The sequence below is a fragment of the Thunnus maccoyii genome, chromosome 12 (assembly GCF_910596095.1).
Source record: "Thunnus maccoyii chromosome 12, fThuMac1.1, whole genome shotgun sequence".
NCBI lineage: Eukaryota > Metazoa > Chordata > Actinopteri > Scombriformes > Scombridae > Thunnus > Thunnus maccoyii.
This window is the reverse complement of record NC_056544.1, coordinates 11,515,420-11,537,531: the sequence shown is the minus strand read 5'-3', so window position 1 is coordinate 11,537,531 and position 22,112 is coordinate 11,515,420. Positions and strand designations below refer to the sequence as shown.

The following is a 22,112-nucleotide window of genomic DNA, read 5'->3' as shown; positions in this document are numbered from 1 at the left end:
CCCCTCTCCTCTCTCAATTCCACTTGGAAGGTAATCTGGAGGAGGTGAGGTGAGGGAAGGAGACAAGGAGACACCACTGAACAGAAATAGGACACTTTATTGCTTACATAAAAAAGAAAAGAATCTGTTTATTAATAATAAATAAATAATACAATGTAAAATTCATTCATTCATTGTACATTATCCTACAATGTAAAACATTCAGTGAAATAAGGAACATTTACTTTAACAGGTTCAACTCTGTAATTTCAGATTTCAGAGCTTAATGACCCCTCAAAATTAAAAATACTCCTAGGAGACAGGGTATATCTTGCTTACCAATATGTATTTATCAATATATCAATCTTAATATAATTAATATGTAGGCTATCAATCTTAATGTTTTGTTAATGTTCATGTTATTGTTACTTTGTATTGTCCAAACATTTTGATATATTGTATTTTGATGATTTGGCAACATTGTTCTCAAAACCTTTATGCCAATAAAACCCATTGAAATGAACTGAATTCTTTTGTACTGCACTTTTCATTCAACTCAGAGTGCTACAGTATTAATAACATAAAACACACAACATAAAGAGGATAATAATATAAGAGTTAAGATGAATAAGCCTTCCTGAACAGAGAGGTTTTTAGTCATTTTTTTAAGAGTCAGGGGTCTGTGCTGCCCTCAGATGGTTTAGAAAGGCTGGTCCGGTTTAGTAGAGCAGAAGGCCAAGTATGCAGCATACAAATAATGTGTCCAACATAGAAGAATACAAATATAACAAGACTAAGGTAATAATAATAATGAAATAGAATAAGCAAAGTAGTACTAACATTAAATGAACAATTTAAAATTAAAAAAACTATTTACAGAATGAGGCAATAATAGTTTTAAAAGTTTTAAAATGGGATATAAAACTTGAAATGAAATATTGACTGTATGAGGGAAATATGGACTCAACTACAGATGAAGAAATGGTGACAAGTGCAAAAAATTAAATGTGTTATGTGCAATAAAAATGTAATTATATAACAGTGGAGGTTGAATGCAATGTACAATCTAAAGTCCAGTTTGATGAAATATATAAAAGTGACCAGTGCAAGGAAAAAATGAGGGATGTGAAATGTAAAGTCCAGTTTGATAACAGTACAGTAAAAGTCTATTACTCTATTAAGAACACAAAGAAGTTTATTATGCATATATGCATATATACAAGGTCAAATCTTAAAAACAGTACTCATATTCTGCCCTTAACTTTGTCTAATCTTTAAGAAATAAAGATGTCATTTGAAGCATGTATACAGCTTTTTCATATTTTTATTTGTTTGTTTTACAGGAACACAACTCTTTGACAAAACAAAACAAAAATAACTGTAAATGAGTTATAGTTAGCTCAGAGGGCTAATTTTCATCTGTTGACTCTAGCCACATGTTCAAACACGCATGCTAAGATACAAAATTGACATATATTATAAAAATTAAGATATACATCAATACAATACACATCCACTAATAAATAATGCCACAGTATAACACACTGTAGACAAATTCATACTAAATAAGTATGTATATAAATGCTGCGGTAGAGCTTTAAATCAGATGTGAAGGTACCTCAGCTAATTTTTGCTATTTAGGTGATTCTTTTTTTCAAACAGTAACTTTGAGGGACTTTCCTATTCATTGCTTTCAGTTTAAAAATATTTTATGCCCACAACTCAAACTTTATCATAATTTTCCATTTGCTGGGGACTTCTAACATGTTGAAATAGCTCTGAATTTCTACTAAATTCTGGTGCTTTCCTAAGTTAAGAGAGGTGATAAAATGCTTTCAAACATCAGTAAGAAATGTTTGGGCCATTTAAAACCAGTTTGCCACTTTGAGACACCAGATAAATACAAGTCTTGATGTCAAGATTTCCAGCAGACCTTAATACGTTTTAAAGTGCTGTAAAGTACTTCTGCAGTAACATCATGATCCTTTCATTCTGTCCCAGCTGATCTGGCAGGTCAGAACAAGTTCAACAGGTCTGTCAAACCATAAACCACTGCACCCAGTGTTACCGTAAATCACCTGGTGTCAAAGTAATCGAAAGCATTTCTCCGTAAAATAAGAACTGATGTGACCATTACACATGACGAGGCAGTGGTTGGTTTCCTGAGCAGATTACATTATATTTTACATCTTACTGAGAATATCTCAATGGACAAGTTACAGATTTGAAACCTAACTGTCTTTTTCATTTCAAACGTCAATTAAAAAAAGTCTACCGGAGCAAATCATAAATCAACCTTGACTTCTCATCTTTGCTATTTTTGTTTTACAAGAGTATTGTTTTCTTGACTGAAATTAAAGATTGCAGTTATAATTCTTCTGATTTGTGGCTTTGGTGTCAGATGAGTCTGAAACTCGACCTGACTGCTCTCCTTCCTTTGCTTGACAACGGTCAAGGGCTCGTTCACAGTGTTGTCTGTCCCTCTCCTCTATTCAGGAGTAGCATGACGATGGCCAGTTTCAAGTCTTTAGTCATGGTCCAGGTCTTCACCTCAGTTTTCATGTGGCCTAACATTTACTGAACTTACTGACTTGACTTAAAAAGGTAACACCTGTATCCAAGTGCGGGAGATTTTCAAAATGTCTTTCAGACTCAAAGTACACAAAGGAATTTTGTGATCACAGATCAATAAATGCTTTGGCAGGATACAAAAACACTAACAGAGTTGTCTTAGCAGGTGAAATTACATGGGTGTGACTCTCTGTATGACACGTCAAGTCAAATAACATTTGCCTGCATATTAAAGAATGTATCACTTGTAAGGTGAAAGAAGTGTCTTTTAGGATTAGTCACTGATATCATTATTAATTATAAAATCATATTGATGTGATCTATTTATGAACTGATGTGTGAACTCTGACAGATGTTTGTTTGAATGTGTATTGTTTGTTTTCACTAACTATACGCCTACCAAACCAAATGAGGGCAATGATTAATTAAATTCACTAATTGTTACCTAAAGAGAGTATCCATAAAACTAAATTGCCAATCATAAGCAAACATTTTGGGGTTTTCAAAAATCATACCAAAGACTATCTGAAAAACATTATTAACTCTTATCTAAGAAATGTTGTTACATCATGTACAGTAACACCATAACACGTTTCTGTTGCAACTGAAGCCCTTCACCATTTTTTATGTTGTCTCTAAGAAGAGTGTTAGTGATGTTACACACATCAAATAAAAACAACTCAAAACCTAACAGACAATCTAAAGGTTTCTAGTGAACACATGTTGCTTTGATTTTGTCAGAGGATTTTGTTATATATCACACAGTAAAAACATTATAATGATTTGCTGCCACTATGGACCAAAACCTTGAGAGAGTTTGACATTGGAATATCAGCTTGTCTTGTGGATGTGAGTAACAAAAAAGAGCATAAATGCTTCAGCAATGTGCAAATGGAGAGCAGATTTCAGACTGAAAAGGACAGAAAAAAACCCCAGTGTGGAATGTTTTAATTTTACACAGCTTTGAGCTGGCTTTGCCTTGCAAAGCTGCACTACATGCATGAGACAGAAACATCTAATTAGTAAAATAACAAATGCTGATTGCATGTGCAATACTTTCCCTGAGATAAACAAATCATCATAAGTGTGGATTATTCAATTATACTTTAAGCTGCGCTCATTTCAAAGTCATCACATTTCTCTGGTGCAAAACAAGCAACACAAGGGAATGACGGCATATTTCCAAGACAACAACCAAACATTACAAACAGGACTGAAGAAAACAGAAATACTTGAAATAGTGAGGACAGACTCAAGTTAGTGGCAAGTTAGTGTAAGTGTAAAGAAATCCCACAGTGTGTGACCATATATAGCTTGTAGTTACAGCTGCTATTGTGTTTATACTACCAATTACATGTTGATATAGCCAAAACATCCCTCTTTTCACATGATGCAACATAAATATGTCCATAGACGTTATTGTGTTGACATCTATTTTCACAGTTATATGGAAGATCAGAGGCCGACATGACAAACACTCACTGATTGCCAGCTACTCCTGCACATTATACACACATTCAAACACAAACTTGCACACACAGACTACAATAAACAGATGTTGTAGTCAGTGTGTTGTGTCCAGAACAGACTTGTACAACTGTAAAATTTAAGATACACCATGTGATTTAAAATTGGCACTGAAATAGCATTTAAAAGCACCCAATTCTTGACAATAAATGTGAAATTCATGCCCTTTATTTCCAGAGTTAATAGTCCACTATCTCGATTCATAGCTACCTGCATTATAAGTCTCACAGCTAAATAAAAAATAATTTTTGCCTCAAGAATCACACTAAAACATTACTACAAGCCAGCAGTCCATCTTGCTCATTGATGTGTCTACTGAGGTGAGTCAGGCATGAGTGGGCATGCTGCTGCTACTGATGCTTGTGGTTGCAGTGCTCGTTGTGTGTGTCCTCCTCCTCCTCAGTATTTTTCACCTCCAGCAGTTTCAGCATCTCCCACACGATGGCCTGAAGGGCTCTGCCGAGGTCTTGGCTGCTGTAGGGTTTTCCTAGCGGAGGCACATGGACGAAGGCAGCGCGGCGCTGTCCCAGGTACAGAGAATAGTAGTAGCTGTAGTCACACAGATACCTGGCGGGCCAAAGGATGGACGTTAGGTTATGTAAAGTTTGTGTTATCACATTTTACCGTTATCAGACAGATAAGAGAAAACAAGTTAGTGAGAGCCAGAGAGAAATCCATGTGACAAAGGCTGTGAGTCAAAACAGTAGGTGCCTCTGGCTGTGAAAACAAAGCATGATTAGTCATTAAACAAACTAAAATTAATTGCAGTGAGTGTGGGCGTAGATATTTTGTGAGAAGAAGATGTCAGAAATGTCAGAAACACACAGACCAAACTGGAGAAGAAAAAGCTAACATATCTTTATTATAAGATGAATAAACCTGTATATCACCAATATATTTTGGCCATGTCAGACCACACTGCTGTTGATTGTAGGGAATCATGTTATTACTTACTGCATACTAATAATACATTTTTCTGTATATAAAATAACAGTGGCAATAGTTTCAACTAATAATGACTGTAATGAATAATGACTTTTGTTATTACTGAATTTCATATTATAGTAGAGGTTTAAAAACAAGTCAAGACACAGTGATTAGGTTGAGACCAGTAGGGCTTTTTTATGAGAGACAGTGTGATATGTCACAGTAAGAAAAGCACAGGTGTAAATAATAAAATTAACGATGGCTTACTGGGACACTTAAATAGAACGGAACCATCGTTAATGTTATGAGTAACACCTGTGGTTTTCCTGCTGTGACAAGTCAAAACGACTGCTGTGAAAAAGGCGTATGAGTAGATTGAGACCAATATGCACATTGAATTCAATAATTGTATTGAATTGTGTGAATATTGCGAATGACATCACTAACCTTCCAGCATCCTTAGACACTGATACAGCGACCCCGAGGTCAGAGTCATTGACCTTTTTGCAGACTGTATCCATATCCAGGACTGAGTTTATGCGGTCTGGGCCACTCTCCGTGCAGCATTGGGAAGCTGGGCAGAAGCCGTGGTTGTCCAGCCGTTTGTAGCCCTTGTTGTGGCCACATTGCTCCAGAGTGACTGTGGTAGCTAACCCAGAAACACCAACATGGACCACTAACTGCTCAAAGGACAAAAGATGCAGATGTGTGGAGGTGGATGAAGTTAGTAAGGCTTTTATTTTGGCTTGATCAATTGAGTTTAGCAACACTTCACATGTACGTATTGTATACTTCCTGTATTACCTGAGGCTGGTGCTGTTCCCACAGAGATGGGAGTAGACTCTGAACAGCCTGGTATTCAACAGGCACCTCACACACATAAAGGTCTACTGCCTCACCCAGCCCTAATCGCTGCAGTTCCTGTGAGCAAAGTAAACATACAGTACACTGAATACAGTCTTTTATTGCAGTTACAGTCTCAAAGGGCTTTGCAGGTCAACAATAATAATAAATGAAATAATAACTCCCTTAACCAAAAATCCTTAAAACTGCACAGGGGAAAATGAAATGCTTATTGTAACTTTTGATGCATATGGAGTTATGGAGTTTCTTCATCATAATCATCATATTACTACATTACTGAAAATGATAGTAATGTCAAACAGGATCAGTTACACTTTTACTGTGTTAGATACAATAAACTCAAAATGCAAATCCTCTTAAATGCAAATTTGGAAATTCGCTTCCCTTATTAAATATTTATAAGTGGTGTGCCATCTGCTCTGTTTATATGGTGTTTTTTTTATTTTTGTTTTTGAGTAACTGTTGTCATTGTTCTCGGTGAGAGTGTGAATGCCTTAATTCAAAGTATTAATGTGTGTGTTCAATGAAACAAATCAATATATTTAGTTAAAGCTTGTGAAACGCAAGCCATTATCTGGCACCTCTGTTAAATATGGACGAGCTAATTACTGATTACCTGCACCGCCACCCAGCTGGAGTTCACCGTATACTCTCCAAAGGGCTCAAACCCTGCAGAAAAACAAACAGTATCGAAAATGACCAGAGATGGTTCTTTAACTGCTGCAATGATACGCAATGCCAATGAGCATGCTTATCTGTTATAGAGAAAAGTGATAAGGGTGAATGTAAAGTATGTTCCTTTAACTCAAAGTCTAAAGGTTGGATCAAGTTAAACATTAATTTTAGCTGCCAACAAGCACATGATACAGAGTAGATGCACAGAATGAATTCTCTCTTTCTCTCTGTTGGTGAGAGTGGAGGAGTTTTTCATTCAGGCTTCTTCCCTTTCCTCCATTACGCAGACAGAGCTTCTCTCCTGACAGCAACATTACTGTAGAACATTATTGCTTTAAAGCAGGGTCATTACACAATTAGAATATCAACATAATAGTTAAATCACATGACACAAATTAACTGTGTGGCTCAGACTTAAGTGGAAAACTGAGCTGTAACAGCACTGTAGTTATAATAAAGACATCATTTAACACAAAACTCTCTCCAGTCCTTTTATCCAATTAAAATCTCTCACCTGTCACTATTACTTTCTTCTTATTGGCCATTATCCTTGGTTGCTAAGACACGATTTGTCATATATTTATAATATGGGGATCAAATCCCCCCTCAAACAAGATTCTCAGGACTGTTTACGCTTGCTGTTGTCTTCTTCTGGCTCAGAGCTGAAAGGAAATGACACACTAAAGCTCAACGGATAATACTGCCATCTGCTGCACTGGCATGCATCAATCAATCCACAGCAGTTCATCTTACAAATAATGCGTTTGAAACAACACTAAGAAATAAGAATGATCAGCAAAAGAAGACTCATGAATTTCCTCACATTTACACCACAAGTTTCCCATAATGGGGAGGAGAGAATGAAAACAGATCCTTTTAATCCAAGAGCTGTAATGCAATAGGATGTAATTCAAGCCACATGTGTACTGAAAATGAAAACCAAGCATCTGCACTGCACTCGCATATTAAAGGTTAGGAAAGCAGGTTTATGACTGGGCAGCTAAAGCGAATTAAAAAAAAAAAAAAAAAAGAGGGGGAGAGAGAGAGAAAGGTTGAGAAGCCCACATGAGTGAACATTTAACCCCCATCCAGCTGCTCCAGTGCAGCCGCTCCGTGGTTTTTACTGGGCAGCTCCCAGGTGTGAATGTATGCACTGTGACGGCGTGAGTGTGACAACAGGGCGTTGCTGCAAATTGAACATGCAGTGCCCAGTTAGCTTCTCCCAAGAGAATTAAAAGTCAAAGGACATTTCTCCGGCTGAGGGGAGGAGAAATTGTATCTTACACAACCTCTCCGACATACTCCCTGCAGTTTACAGGAAAAACCTTCTTCTCAGTTTGTTGTCATGAAAGCAGAGTTAATCTAATATCGCCTTACAGGGAACAGCTCTTTTTTTTTTATTTTTTCACTCTCAGTGCACGCTGCGGCCCACACCCCTGGGTTGCGAAATGACTCACACATTCTGGACACTGCTCCCTATGTGGCTCCGAACTGGCACAGTGGAGAAAATATGTTCTCCATAGGGTGGAGGATTTTTTTTTCTCTCTCTCTCTCTCTCTCTTCTTGGATGAATATGAGAAGGATTTAAAATACAGAATCAACACTGATTCATGCCTCTGAACCACATCTTTCTCTCTCTCTCCCTGCACACACACACACACACACGCACACGCTGAATAACACCTCCACTGACCACCTACACAACCTGCACTGCAGTCGCTAACAGCCCTCCCTTCTCCCTCAACCCATTCACCTTTCCCTCTCTATCTTGCCTGCGTCACTCGCTATGTCAGTGTTGCCATGGAAACTAATGATGCCCTCTCTGCTCCGTGGTGCTGATGCAGACAGTCTGCTGACGTTCTCACTGTGTATGGGCAGAATAACAATATTCTACTGTAGTTTCCACCGCACAGCCCCCGTGCTAGTCCAGATTTAGTACACTAGTGTACTGGATGTTGTGTTCTAATGTGTTATGCTATATTACATTGTATTGTATTGTGTCATCACCACATTATATCATATTCTACCAGACATTTAGTAGTCTGGGTGTAGTAGGTATTCTGCATCTATCATTTAGACTACAAAAGAGCACATTTTTTGGAAACGATTGTATAGCCTAAAGAGGTTTTGGCCACTCAACATCTGCCTCTAAAGCTATGAAACCTAATGTGTTTGTATTTCAGCAGGCACTGACGGACATTTAACCTTCGCGTGCTTTTTTTTACTTTCAATCACAGAGAACACATGGTTTCCTCATTCTACTGTCACTGTTTCCTTCCCTTTTCCACTTCACAATTTCCCTAGAAGCACTTTCAGGAGTTGCGACACCTCATTTCAAGCCTTCTCTTGAATGTAACCATTGAAGAGGTGTTATCCAGTGGTTTGTGTTATAGCATTAGTCTGATATAGAGAAGTAAATAGCAGTGTGAATGGTGGAGATAACTTCAGCCCATACTTCTAAATTCTATTAAGATTTTAGAATAATCTCATGGAGCAGTTCAGATTACACTAATTTGTTTGTGAATTTACTTGTAGAATCTAATCTAATGTAAAACTAATCTATTATATTCTACTTTCAAACTGGTTTGCCTGAGTTTAAGGAAGATTTCGCTAAGGCCTGTTCCTCAGTTCTTCCTTTCCTTGGCCTTCGCCTCTTACACCTTCCCCGCCCAGTCTCTGCTCTCTCTTGGCGACCCTGAGCTTTTTTATGCTATGACATCAAACCACAATGCATTGCACTGTTTGTAGTTTACCTAAAGTCTCCATGGCAATAAAGACCGGCTCGGCCCCTTATTCAAATTGAACCGGAAACCAACGTCATTTTGGGCCAATCTCCGCGCTCTGGAGTGACATAATGGAATTTTTAGGGCTAGAAAGCGAGCGAGGTCTGGCGCTGCGCATAGCAGTCGTGCCATCGGGAAAAGACAATATCATCCGCGCGCAGGAGAGACACATCAGAGACCCTCGGGCACAACACGGCTCAAAGTGGTCGACGGATACGGTTTGATACACAACAAGGAGATAAGGAAATAAGATCACAGAAAGGAAGGGTCATTTCATTTCCTGATGTTTGGATGTGACTGTTCAACAATCGTTAATGCGTAACATTCAACACTCCCTCATGTGAGGGTGTAGAATGGAAACAACCCTCTACCCAGGCACCGTGGTGAATACTCCGAGGCTCTCCGGCATCTATTCCCAGAGCACAATGATGAAGAAGGAAATTAATCTGAACCTGGACGACCAGAACTCCGAGCTCAAATCAAACCCGCTCCGGGACACAGACGGACTTCTGAACTCCCCGGATTTGGGACTCTTGAAACTAACCTCTCCGGACCTGGAGCGCCTTATCATCCAGTCCAACGGTCTGGTCGGCACCACCAACCCTACTTCCCAGTTCCTCTACCCGAAGTCAGGCAGTGACGAGCAGGAGTTCGCGGAGGGTTTCGTCAAGGCGCTGGAGGATCTTCACAAGCAGAACCAGCTGAGCGAAGCGGGCTGCGTCTCGGTGGATAGACTGGAGCTCCTCGGATCGTCCAACCCGGTTGGATCCGCCGCAGGACTTCAGACGTCAGACCTTCCTGTGTACACCACTTTGAACGGCTATGCGGCCAGTCCGCTCGGAGCCACCACAATCAATTACTCCACGGACACCATCCCCTTCCCGCCGCCTCCATCTCACATCAGCGCGCACCAACAGGCGGCCGCTGCGGCGGCGGCTCTGTCACGACTCCAGTCCGCCGGTGTGGTTAAGGACGAGCCTCAGACGGTACCAGACATGCAGAGCTTCGGGGACAGCCCTCCTCTGTCTCCCATTGACATGGACAACCAGGAGCGCATCAAGGCCGAGAGGAAAAAGCTGCGTAACAGGATAGCCGCCTCCAAATGCCGCAAGAGAAAACTTGAGAGGATCTCTCGGCTGGAGGACAAGGTCAAGACCCTGAAAACGCAGAATACAGAGCTGGCCTCCACAGCCAGCGTCCTCAGGGAGCAAGTGGCCCAGCTGAAGCAGAAGGTGATGAACCATGTCAGCAGCGGATGCCAGCTCTTACCAAACCAGGTCCAGGCTTACTAAATTCCAGCCATGGTGCTCTTCATGGATGTCTTTTGCAGCTCCAAATACGCTCTAAGGATACAGGCCTGTATTGTGAGGCGGATTTGTCTTTTATAACCTAAAAAGCCATTTGTCCTTAAGTGTATCAGAGACTTAATGTAAATGCACCCTCCAGATAAAAAGCTGTACCTGAGAAACATACCGCTCTGTGTAGAAATGACCAGGCCGCGATGACTGGAAAATGACAGGTTTATAGCAGCAGGTATGAGCTGCAGCCTCCTCTGATTTCATGATGGCAGTGTTATGCAGCAAACAGACTTTTGTTGCCCTAAATTTTTGGGAAGCCATGTAGCAAAGTGCTATCCAGGACTGGTGTAGGATAGCATCTATCTGTGTGTAAGCTGGACAGTCTCAACTGAGTGCAACCAAACACCAGGGTGTCACCAAGTGCTGTCATCCACTGTGTAATATAATGCCTTACTTGTTTACAAGCACTTAGCAATGACAAATATATATTTTTTATTTACTGAAACATTTCTTATTTTACATATGGTCTTATTTCTTTGTTGTTCTTTTTTTTTTTTTTTTGCAAAAAAACATGAACACTGCATGTCTTGTAGCTTTTGTGTACAGTAACCATTGTATTTTTCATGATGGTGGCTGCTGTGTAGTTCTTCAGGCGCCAAACTTCCATGAATGTATGTGTAAGTGCTGAGAAGCCTCATGTATCCATGTGTGATGGACTTTCAAGCCTCTACCTGACATTTATTAAATTCACTACATTACTACAGCTGATGTGTTCTGTCTCATACTGAAACACAGTTTGGAGGGAACTTTCAAGGGATTAAATGCACTTCAAACCTTTACATTTATCTTCTCTTGCATAGTTTGACACTGTGGGTGTATTAAGTGCAATAGAGAAGCTGAACCAAACCATAGATGGTCAAACAACTCTGAGGATAGAAAACAAGACATTATTGCTGTATTCTGCCATCTGGTGGGCAAAAGAAAACATAAAACAATTCTCATATTCACACATTTTGTAAATCACTTATCTTTGGAAATAACTGTCGTACTTCAACACAACTCCAGCTTGTAGAATTTATTTATTGATTCCTCGTTTTAGCAAATCTGGCATTACAGAATTACAGCACAATTCACACAACTAAATACCCGACAGGGCAGAAAATTCCTATTTACAAGATTTATGACGGGAAAGGGAGGAAGAGGAGGAGGAGGAGAGCTGAACAGGACTGGTGCTTGTTCCTAAGTCATCTGCAGGTTTACAGCTGTAGCAAAACACAATAAATAAAGTAACAAAAATCAACAACAAAAAGTCAAAAGTGAAAATGCAGTAAGAATAACTTTTTTTTTTTTTTTAATGAAGTGTTCAGAGTATTCAGTTTACTTCCCAAAACATTTTCCCTTTCTGAAGCTACTGCAGAGTGAAAAACACTACCAGACAGGTTTGTCAAACAAGCTCTTTTCTTTTTTTTGGCTCTTTATTTTATGTCGAGACTTCTTTGGAAAGAACAATTATTAAGAGACTGCATTTGAACTTAATACAAACTGTACACTCACACACCCACACGCAGTATGTGTGTGTTTCAAACCTTCAGCTGGGTTGTGTTGCTGATATTTGGGTGTGGAGAAGAAAGAACTGCTATTGCTCTGTGAGAACAGTCTGCTGTTACACTACCAAGTCTTAAAAGTTACATAACCGATATCAAAAGACAAACAAACTTCCCACTAAATCCGTGTGGACGTGATAAGAAGTTCACTGGAATGTTTAACTTTCCTCTTCAGGAGGCATCTTAAGCTTTATATTCACTGTAAACACGTGTACATTTCAGTCAAAAGCTGGGAGAGTTTAAGCAATTGAATACTATTGAACATCTCTTTAAAAAGTAGAGAGCAGATTGCGACGCATAATCTAGAAGAACACCATCTGAAAAATAAATTACGTTATAAATAATATAAAATAAATAAATAAGTTACATTTCGAAATAACGTGTGTGTGTGTTTTTGAATGCCTCAGCGCATCAGTGAACGCAGGACTTACAGGAGGTTTGTACTGTTTACACGAGCAGACGAATCCCTAACTTTAGATTCCACATTTAACATGCTTGAAACATTATGTTCCCCCAAACATAAAAGATGAAAATATCCACTATGATAACAGAGAAGTTTTGGAAGTTGATGGAGATGGCGGGTCTTTGGTGCACAAAGTGCTCATACTGAATCACATGCCTTTCTAGTGAGCGCATGTTGCACATTGTATGCAGAGAATGAAAGTTAATACAATGAGAAGGGGCCATGAGCTTAACATGTGAAACCTTTAGCTCCACTTGGTACCTTTAAGTACTCAAACTGCAAGTCAGACTAGGAATAGGCCGTCAACAGCTCATACAAATAACCATCCAGTCAACCAGCAACATCAACAACATGCACCTCTCACTAAAGCACAGGCAGGAATCCAACATCCTTATTGTATATTTGAATTATATATATATAATATATATGCATCTTAAAATGCATATCTATGGACTTTCAAACATTTATACACTCATATCATCCCTTATCCTTTTATTTAGTTGTATGTCTTAAAAATCTGAACAAAAAAGTAAAAAAGACTATAAATTTAAAATTTAGCGGCACCAAGAGGCTATGCAGCTCCTAACACCAAACCACACTGACCAGATCAGCCAAGTGACTGATACTGTGATCCAGACTGCTCTCAAATACAGAAGTTAAAAAAACAAAAACAACTTAAAATCTGAGAAAGGGCCAAACATGAATCCTACAACGATGTGATTCAACTAGCAAACTGATATGCATGAGTGTTGTGTTTATTTTAAAATTGAAAGAGAGATTAACTTTCAAATGACCCTGTTTGGACGTCAAACTTAGACCTTAATATTCGTAGAAACTCAGTCACAACACTAGGACGGACCGGTGATTTCACATGCTCAAAAACCACACCCAACCAACTCAAAAACGTTTAAAAAAACAGCAACTCTATCCACAGCAACAAACATAGATTTTCAATGGGACTAAAAATTCTGATATGATTTATATCCATTTAGGTTTGAGGCGTTCGTGCTGAGGGGGACTGGAGGGTTGCAGAAGACGGGGCAGTGAAATGTCCCTCCTTCACAGCCTTTTACAATTAAACCCAATTACAAACACCTCAATGCGGAATGATAAGAGTCCTAGCCTTGACTGGCCTTTTAAAATTCTGTTAAGATACAGCATAGTGTCTGTGTGTGTGTGTGTACACGTACAAGTATAAAAGAACTTGGGATTGTTTCTCTGTTAAACATTCGTCACCCCTCTGACTAAGTATAATCATGTGTTCTCTGTATTACTGAAAAAAAAAAAAAGAGAGATTTCCTGGTGATATTAATTTGCAAACACCAAAGCTTTGGGAAAAGCTGGCTCGAGACGATGGTGCGCTTGGTGTAGTGAGAGGGGTACAGAATCTCAGCAGCCAGCTTTGTGTGCCTCTGTATGGCTGTGTGTTTGTGTGGAATAAATGCGTGTATGTGCGTATGAGAGCGAGAGACAAACTGAAAAATAACTGAAACTTGTGTGTGGATTTCAGGACAGCAGGACAGAGTGTGTGTGTATGTGTGTGTGTGTGTGTGTATGCATTCGTTGTTTAGCAAGCGCAATCCTGATGGGACCTTTGCGGCTGCTCGTTGAGTTGTGGCCCTTGTTTATTCCCGGTGACAGTCGGGTCGTTGTTGTCCAGACTCTCCGACATCCTCTCGCAGATGATGTCCACCAGCCGCTCGAAGGTCTGCTTCACGTTAATGTTGTCTTTAGCGCTCGCTTCAAAGTGCTCGAAACCTGCCAGGATGACAGAACAGAGACGCGTTGTGGTTACACCTATCACACCAATGCTGATCCAGTTAATCCACTTATCTCATCATGTCAGGACACATCAAGGCTACGGTCAGCTCAAATATGCTTAACTACTCCCTCTGTATCACACATGTCAAAATATCTTTAAATAACATTTATTAAAGTCTATAAGGAGCAAATGCCAGTAGATCAGCGTAGAGGAGTGATAGTTCATGAATGCCGGTATCAAAAACCAGGCGCTCTTTAGATCAAAGGACATATGAAACCAAAAGAGAGAGAGAGAGAGGTTAGACTTGTGTTTTGCTTTGTGAACAAAAAGTCATAGCCCAAAAATACAGAGGCTGCTTTGCATAAATTAAAAAGCCTTTAATAAATAGGCTGAGTGCTTACGCGTTTCAACTCACAGGCTTCTTCAGGACAAGTAAAAACTGTGAGCTGTCACTTGTTTTTACATGCCCTGAAGAAGACTGTGAGTAACCTCTCTCTCTCTCTCTCTATCTCTCTTTTTTTTTTTTAGTGTCAACATTTATTAAAGTCTTGGAAAAGTCAATCATATCTTTTCAGATCATGTTACATCTTGTTTTTCTACTATTTACACCCTGATGAAGACTGCGTGAGGTCAAAACCGGTCAGCCTTTACACCTCTGAGTGCCTGAAGAACATTTTCTTTTCAGGTCAAACCTTACAACCAACTTGCATATAACAGTGTAACACTCTAACTTATAGTCTGACCAAACGGTAATATGTCACAGTAACATCAGGTGACATGTATTTGACATTACATATGCGCCACGAAGACTTAATGTGTCTAAAACCTGCAGCTTCACATAACCTGAACTTGTAAACCTATAAAAACTGTGAGGAGTTGGTTCTGGATTCTGTCTTGTGTTTCCACAGTGTTTTACAAACCACAACTTTTTGAATATACGTCATTGAAATGGCAACACTGTTAGGCAGCACCTATTTTGTCATGCGTTGTTTGGAAGGCAAGTGCAGTTGTGAGAGGGACTATATATATACAATAAAGACAAATGTGAATAGTATTTCATTTCTTTCATGTTTACGTATGATTACTTCTAAACATCAGTAACACATGCAGTGGGAGGTTGACTGAATGGCTCAGAAAGTTAAATTTAGGTTCAGGAACTCCCCCTAAAAGCAGAAGGAGTTCAGTGGAAACAGCAAAATCTGTGACAATGGCTACATCTTAAGGTATTGTTATTATTATATGTCTCAGTGGTGGAAAAGGCCCATTTGTAACTCTGCAACTTAAAAGCGCTCATTATCTTCTAAAACTGACACATGGGGCTGGTTAAGACTCATGTTAATATGACTCATGTGCATAGCTGCATTTGCACTCTAACTGTTATTTACAGTAATTGCTGCCTGACTTGTTGTAGCATCAGTTTGAAACATGGTGAAATTATTTTTTTTAAAGTGGCACACTGGAAAGTATAATCGTGAAGACATACAGCACGGTATGTTAAACATAGAACGCTGCATTATAAAGTGATACTAAACTAGTTGCTTACAACAACTATGACCTCCAAAACAACCGACAAGTTTCAATATAATCTAAACATTCTGAACTTCACTATTTTTTTTCTACATAATCTCTCTTTAAAAGGACATCTTTATGGCTCATGATTATATGTAATCATTAATGAGAGAAGATAAACACAGAGTGGAACAACAACGGAGACATGGTATCTAGTTTTTATTCCGCCGTCTAAAGACCCAATGACGACTCTACTTACCCAGCTGCTCTGACAGCTGCCGGCCCCTCTCTGTAGCCACCACTCGTTCATCATCCATATCACACTTGTTTCCCACCAAGAGCACCTGGGCATTATCCCACGAGTACGTCTTGATCTGAGTCGACCTGTTGGAAGACACAGAGTGTTCAAACTAGCATTTACTAAACAGCTGGTTCACTGACTGAACTTTACAAGCATATTTAATACATTTCTTGGATGTTGAAGCAGTTTTTTTTTAATAGGCTGATTCAAGCAGTGGATGATGGTACACACATGTTGCATTTTTGTCTTATATAAAAATGAAACAGTTCCTACAACCATCATCGTTAGTGGTTATAATGATGCTTTAATCAACAGTTTCATTTTGAGGTGTGGAAAAAATTGTTGAGGCTACTAAAAATAGCTTCACAAGAGTCAACAAGGCAAATAACACAAGCGAACAGACAGGTTTCGAACAAGTCAAGTTTGGCACAATTATCGAAACCACTTATTTGAGTAACTAAACAAAAGGTGATTGTTTAAATGAAAAACTGTTGGGGAAAACACCTATCCTGCTGCTGGTTCAACTTTAACCTAAAGTGCTTACACAGTATTTGTTATACAAGCATGCAGTACGACAAAAAACAGGTGATTATAACATATAATATTAATGCTTTCATCTGTCTTTTCACTAACTGGAATAAACAGAAGACTTGTCTAAAAACCTGTCTGATTGTCTGACTATTCATGCTGTTACAAGAAAATGAAAGAAATCAGATGCGGATTGTCACGTTTCCACCTTCACACAGACGTATAATATATTCAAGTGTGTCTCACCAGTCCTGCACAGCGTTGAAGGACTCCTCGTTGGTGATGTCATACATGAGGATGAAGCCCATGGCTCCCCTGTAGTAGGCTGTGGTGATCGTCCTGTAGCGCTCCTGGCCAGCAGTGTCCTACACAAACACACATACAGTTAGTTACAGTTATTTTGGAGTATTTATTATTGTTAGAAGAGGACAGGTTTAGCATGCGGACAAAAATAAAAAAAACCCTGCACACTTGAGGAAGACTATTTCCAGTTAAAAAGCTGCCATATCCATGTATACTAAAAGCAGAATAGGGAACAAGTCAGCATTGTGTTGGTATTTTTTTTTTTGCTTGCGGATCATTGTGACCAAACACCTGCAAAGAATTTATAGCTGTGCCTGTGCCTTCCTGATGATTGCTTAGATTTAACATCCAGCCGAACTCCCGAGAGCATTAGGTATTCCTTTGGTGTCACATGTAATAAGCGGTTGGTCCCGGGGTCAGGCTTTATGGCTCATGTTAAGCACACTTCAAGGGTATTTTCATTACACAGCAGATGGAGTGATTCTGGGGGACGGGACGGGTCATTTCAAAAGCTGGTAATCAATACAGATGCGTGATAACAAGAGATGTGATGGGGCTGCATGAAAAACAGGCGCTCCTATTGAAGATGATCTGCAGCTCCAGAGGAAATTTACCTCAATTCTGATTCAGGATTATTGAATTATATAGATTATGAATGTCTGTGCTGTTAGTTGTACACTAAATTCCTGCCACGACACACGGATCCTAAACACTGATCGCAACATCTGTAATTATGTAATGTAAAATAAATAAGTGTGTAACCATAGACTTCTCCTGCTGCTACACCCTTCCTTCTTCAATGACTCTAGACTGCACAGTTCAGGACAGCAGTGAATTTTCATTTCCTTTCCCCAACTTTAGAGTAAAGTGTCAGCTACGGAAGAGAAAACCCTGGATGTGATCGGGACTGTCATCTCGAGACGCACCTCTCGAGCTGCTCTGGGAAAACGCTAGATGATCTGCACCTGATGACCTCCGCACATCTGTACGTGTGAATATGTTCACTTCCTCACCCAGATCTGCAGCTTTATCCTCTTGTCGTTCCTGTAGATGGTCTTGACCTTGAAGTCGATGCCCACTGTGCTGACAAAGGCCGGCGTGAACGAGTCGTCTGCGTAGCGGAAGAGGAAGGAGGTCTTTCCTACGCTGCTGTTGCCGATGATGAGGATTTTAAACATGTAGTCAAAGTTCTGGTCTGAGGACTCCTTCTGTCCGTATGTGGCATTTGCAGACGCCATCTATTACAGGGATAGAGATCACATATCAATTAGACGCGAGAAGTTACTTGAGGAAACAGCACGTTCTTCTGTACAGGGGGGGTGGACCAAATAATAGACACACCTCACAAAAAATGTGATACAACACTACTGCAATCTAAAATCAGTGTCAGCAAAAACTCCACATTATTTACGTCACCAAAGTGGTATTTATAGCAGAGTAGTTGTATTTGTGTTTAGATTGTGCAGGTGTGAGCGCGTCATACAAGTACGCTTCCTCTGCAACTAGCTGAAACATTTCCTGTTTGGTGCTGGTAAAAAAGAATAAAGAAAATGAACAATCCTGCCTCTTTACTATTTCATAAAACACAAGATAGATCAACACATCACTTGTCAGTTCATACAGAGTTTATTTCAATTAGTCTGTGGATGAAGTGTTTCAAGACAAACTACACAGTAGGCCTTTGAGAAAGAAATGTGTGACAACCAGATGAGCAAGATGAAACCTATGATATGACTTTTAGACATCCTCTGAAGCGATTTTTTGACAGACGGTGCAGATTCAGGTATCACTTTCCTGAGCTATACGTTAATGTCAACACCTCTGAGTCACAGATATCTTAAACATTGTGTAGACAAAATGAGAAATAATGATTAAAAACATTATGCTTGAGGGTTTAAGATGCTGACCAGTTAATTGCTGCACATCAGTTCATCCTCTCCCAACAGACCTTTGTTGTATGTCATCACATATCTCATACTGATCCCTCTTTCTCTCCTCATCATTTCCTACTGTCACTATCTAAAAAAAGGCAAAAATACCCCCTATTTATATGCAGTATATGCAACATTTCTGGCATATTTCAGAGAGTTAAAAGATGTAAAACAAGCCTGAGGAAAGGATTGTTTATGACAACATATTTAATAGTGTTTCTGTACTGAATTGACAAACAAATGTGAGCATTTTCACATCTTTTTCAAGGCAGAAAGTATGTAGCAAGCGAGGTCAAATATCAAATGAATTTGCTAGACTGATTGCTTTACTATTTTGGCTGGTTTGCTCTCTTCCGAACTCACATATGCATCCATGAAACACATCATGACAGGCCCTGTGTTAGCAGTCACTTATTACCATTATGAAGAATATCTGCAAAGGATACCAAGAGACTTATGCGCAGATCAGCACCATTCTTCACCCAGACAAGTAGAAAACCATCTGAACCCATATGCTAGTGTTGAACAGCCTTACATATGTATACTTTAACCAGCGGCAGAGTTAAATAAGGTCATAGTCTGCTCTATGACTACTCCATATGGTTCCCAAGGAAGCAGCCTCATTTACATAACTTAATCAGGGGATAAAATGATGCAACCGTTTCGCCGAGAGGCTGTGTCAACACAAGCAGCCAATAATCACGTACAGCCTCCAGTGTTTCAATGTGTGTCAATAATACTGGTCGGACAAGGAAAGCCCCACAAAAGATAAGAGGACGGAAGTAACGGGGCTTAACGGGCTAAGCATCAGCTAAACTGACTATCTTTTCCCATCCAGGGGAGGCAGGGAAGCTCGGCTAGCCAGCCAATTATGAATGACCATATGGCTGACCAGAATTTACCTTGTAGGCCACAGCAAACAAAAAGACAGAGAATAACTGTCAGCGACTGTTTGTGAACACAACATGCCCCCAGTTTAAACGGCTTAAACGACACCACACATCCACACAGAGCTTATCAGCGTCAGCTCGCTACTGAAGGTGTAATTAGCTGCCTGATACTGACAGTCTGGCATCATGTTAGCAGCAGAGAGCAGGAATATGCAACACAATACGTGCTGTTGTATATTACATTACGCAAAATCAACGATCAAGCGATTGTTAAAGAGGTGGCCGTAATACGTTTAACAGTTTTTCACCCTTTTAAAAATGCAACCAGGCATCGCTACCTTTAATGCTAACACACCGCACCGTTACCAGTATTTATAAGTGGCAGCAGGAGCTAGCTAAGCATCCCAGCTATGTCAAATGAAGGTTACTCTTCCTTATTTACCACTAAAATTTCAGTCTCTTCAGATCTCACAAGCGACAAATGATCCACCTGCTATCTGTCGCTGCTGCACAGAGCACCGCAGTGACAAAAGAGAGCAGGTCTTACCGTGAAATGTGTGTTTTGTCCTCAGCCTTGCTGCAGCGGCTAGCCCAGAGCCCAGCTTTGCACCTGCAGTTGCTTGTGATTGACAGCTCCGGCGTAAGAATGACTGGCAGGACAACTGACCAATCAGAGAAGAGCGGCCACTCAAGCGCGCAGAGCCCCGCCCCCGCCCCTTGCTATATATTATTGAGAGGCTTTAATCATTTTTATTGATAAGAAAGAGCTAATAATCACACCCTTGTGTTCTGTTCTGTTCATATTGGCTTAACCTCCTCATTGTTTGGGTCCCACACATCCAACTGCCGTATGTGTGCAAAAAAACAAGTGGAAAACTTGCAAAATCACACACATTTTCCTCATCAAATATTCTTCTGACCTTAATAAAACCCAATACGCAGAAAAGATAACCTTTCCCTTGACCACAAATTGAAAAATAATTCCAAAAACTGAAAATAGATTTATGTATGAGAAATAAATCATCTCACGACCCCTCAGATTTATCTGGTGACCCTTTGAAGGGGCACAACTCCTAGGCTGGGAACCACTAAACTAAACCAGCTAACTATATATAAAGTAGTTGAAACTAGCTCCACCTCCAGCAGCTACAATAGTAACATGCTGCTTACACACTGATGCTTTAGTATTAATAATCATGTCAGTCAGAGGGACCAAACCACTACTTTTACTGCAATACTTTAATTACATCAAACTGCTAATACTTATGTACTTTTACTTAAGTCAGATTCTTCATGCATGTTTCATGCACTCCACTGATTTTCCACCTCAGTGTGTGTTTCCACATGGTATATGTGACTAAAAAAGCAATATAAAGCCTTTTGTGTCTGCAGAGACAGCTGTGTGAAATCTGATAAACTAAAACATGTAAATATTTAATACCCTAACATAAAAAATGACATGTTTGCTATTTTTTGTATGAGAAATAACCAGAGTAACAAGAAGGTATCTTCAGAGGAATAAAACAGGTGGGAATCTGAAAGTCAAGGTGGAGCGGTGTGAACAGAGGATAAGCGATTTTGAAAGGTTTTGGCAGATCTGCAACAATTGTGTCGTGAATGTAGAAATCATTGCAGAGACTTTAGATGATGATTGGGATTATAGTGGAATCAACTGGCAACAGATCCGCTACCAGAAAAAGGAGAAAAAAGGCTAACTTTGAAAGATAAAGTAGTTCATGTGAGGATTCTGATGACAATCTCAAAAGAGTAAAAATCTCAGACACAGCCTCAAGCAGTAGGCTGACAATTACTGTAGTGTCAAGAAACAGCACGAAACAAAATAATGAATGGAAAGTCATCATTGAGCTGAACAAAGATGGTAGTCACAAGTCACAAGAAGGAGATTGGGAAAGTAATAAAATAGTAGTAAAATTGGGATGGGACCCCAGTGAGGCTGCATATGCAAGGATCCCAGTCAGAGCTTTGTGCCACACCACTGGTTGCAGACACATGCTGGTCCCCCTACTGGAGTCAAAATTATATTACTACAATTTATATTGGGTTTTACTCATATTTTCAGTTTAGAAATCTGCATGTCAAAAACACTCCACCTGAGCTGTACTAGTTCCATAAATAAATGAATACAGCCCTTTTAAATACCTGTCGATACTATTCTTTGTAGCCTTCTGCTGAATGG

At 39.6% G+C, this 22,112-nt stretch overlaps 3 protein-coding genes across 4 annotated transcripts; 1 reads left to right on the top strand and 2 right to left on the bottom strand.

The window, feature by feature from the left end:
- Positions 1-4,229: 4,229 nt before the first annotated feature.
- Positions 4,230-7,534, bottom strand: LOC121908161 (pyroglutamyl-peptidase 1-like). Of its 2 annotated transcripts, XM_042427938.1 has the most exons (6): positions 7,367-7,534; positions 7,058-7,205; positions 6,485-6,537; positions 5,809-5,925; positions 5,452-5,684; positions 4,230-4,644 (listed from the first exon to the last, which is right to left on the bottom strand). In XM_042427938.1, the coding sequence occupies exons 2-6, from the start codon at positions 7,086-7,088 to the stop codon at positions 4,428-4,430; spliced, it is 651 nt and encodes a 216-aa protein (XP_042283872.1). In that variant the 5' UTR covers positions 7,089-7,205; positions 7,367-7,534; the 3' UTR covers positions 4,230-4,427. The 2 variants fall into 2 exon arrangements, with proteins under 2 accessions (XP_042283872.1, XP_042283871.1); XM_042427937.1 differs by having other exon boundaries at positions 7,058-7,534.
- A 1,858-nt stretch (positions 7,535-9,392) lies between these two features.
- On the top strand, positions 9,393-11,387 carry LOC121908157 (transcription factor jun-D-like). Its single transcript, XM_042427932.1, has one exon. The coding sequence runs from the start codon at positions 9,680-9,682 to the stop codon at positions 10,616-10,618; it is 939 nt and encodes a 312-aa protein (XP_042283866.1). The 5' UTR covers positions 9,393-9,679; the 3' UTR covers positions 10,619-11,387.
- A 297-nt stretch (positions 11,388-11,684) lies between these two features.
- LOC121908159 (ras-related protein Rab-3A-like) lies at positions 11,685-20,558 on the bottom strand. The gene is made up of 5 exons (XM_042427935.1): positions 20,463-20,558; positions 18,108-18,332; positions 17,038-17,156; positions 16,222-16,346; positions 11,685-14,449 (listed from the first exon to the last, which is right to left on the bottom strand). Exons 2-5 carry the CDS (start codon positions 18,330-18,332, stop codon positions 14,259-14,261), a joined length of 660 nt encoding a protein of 219 aa, XP_042283869.1. The 5' UTR covers positions 20,463-20,558; the 3' UTR covers positions 11,685-14,258.
- Positions 20,559-22,112: the final 1,554 nt, after the last annotated feature.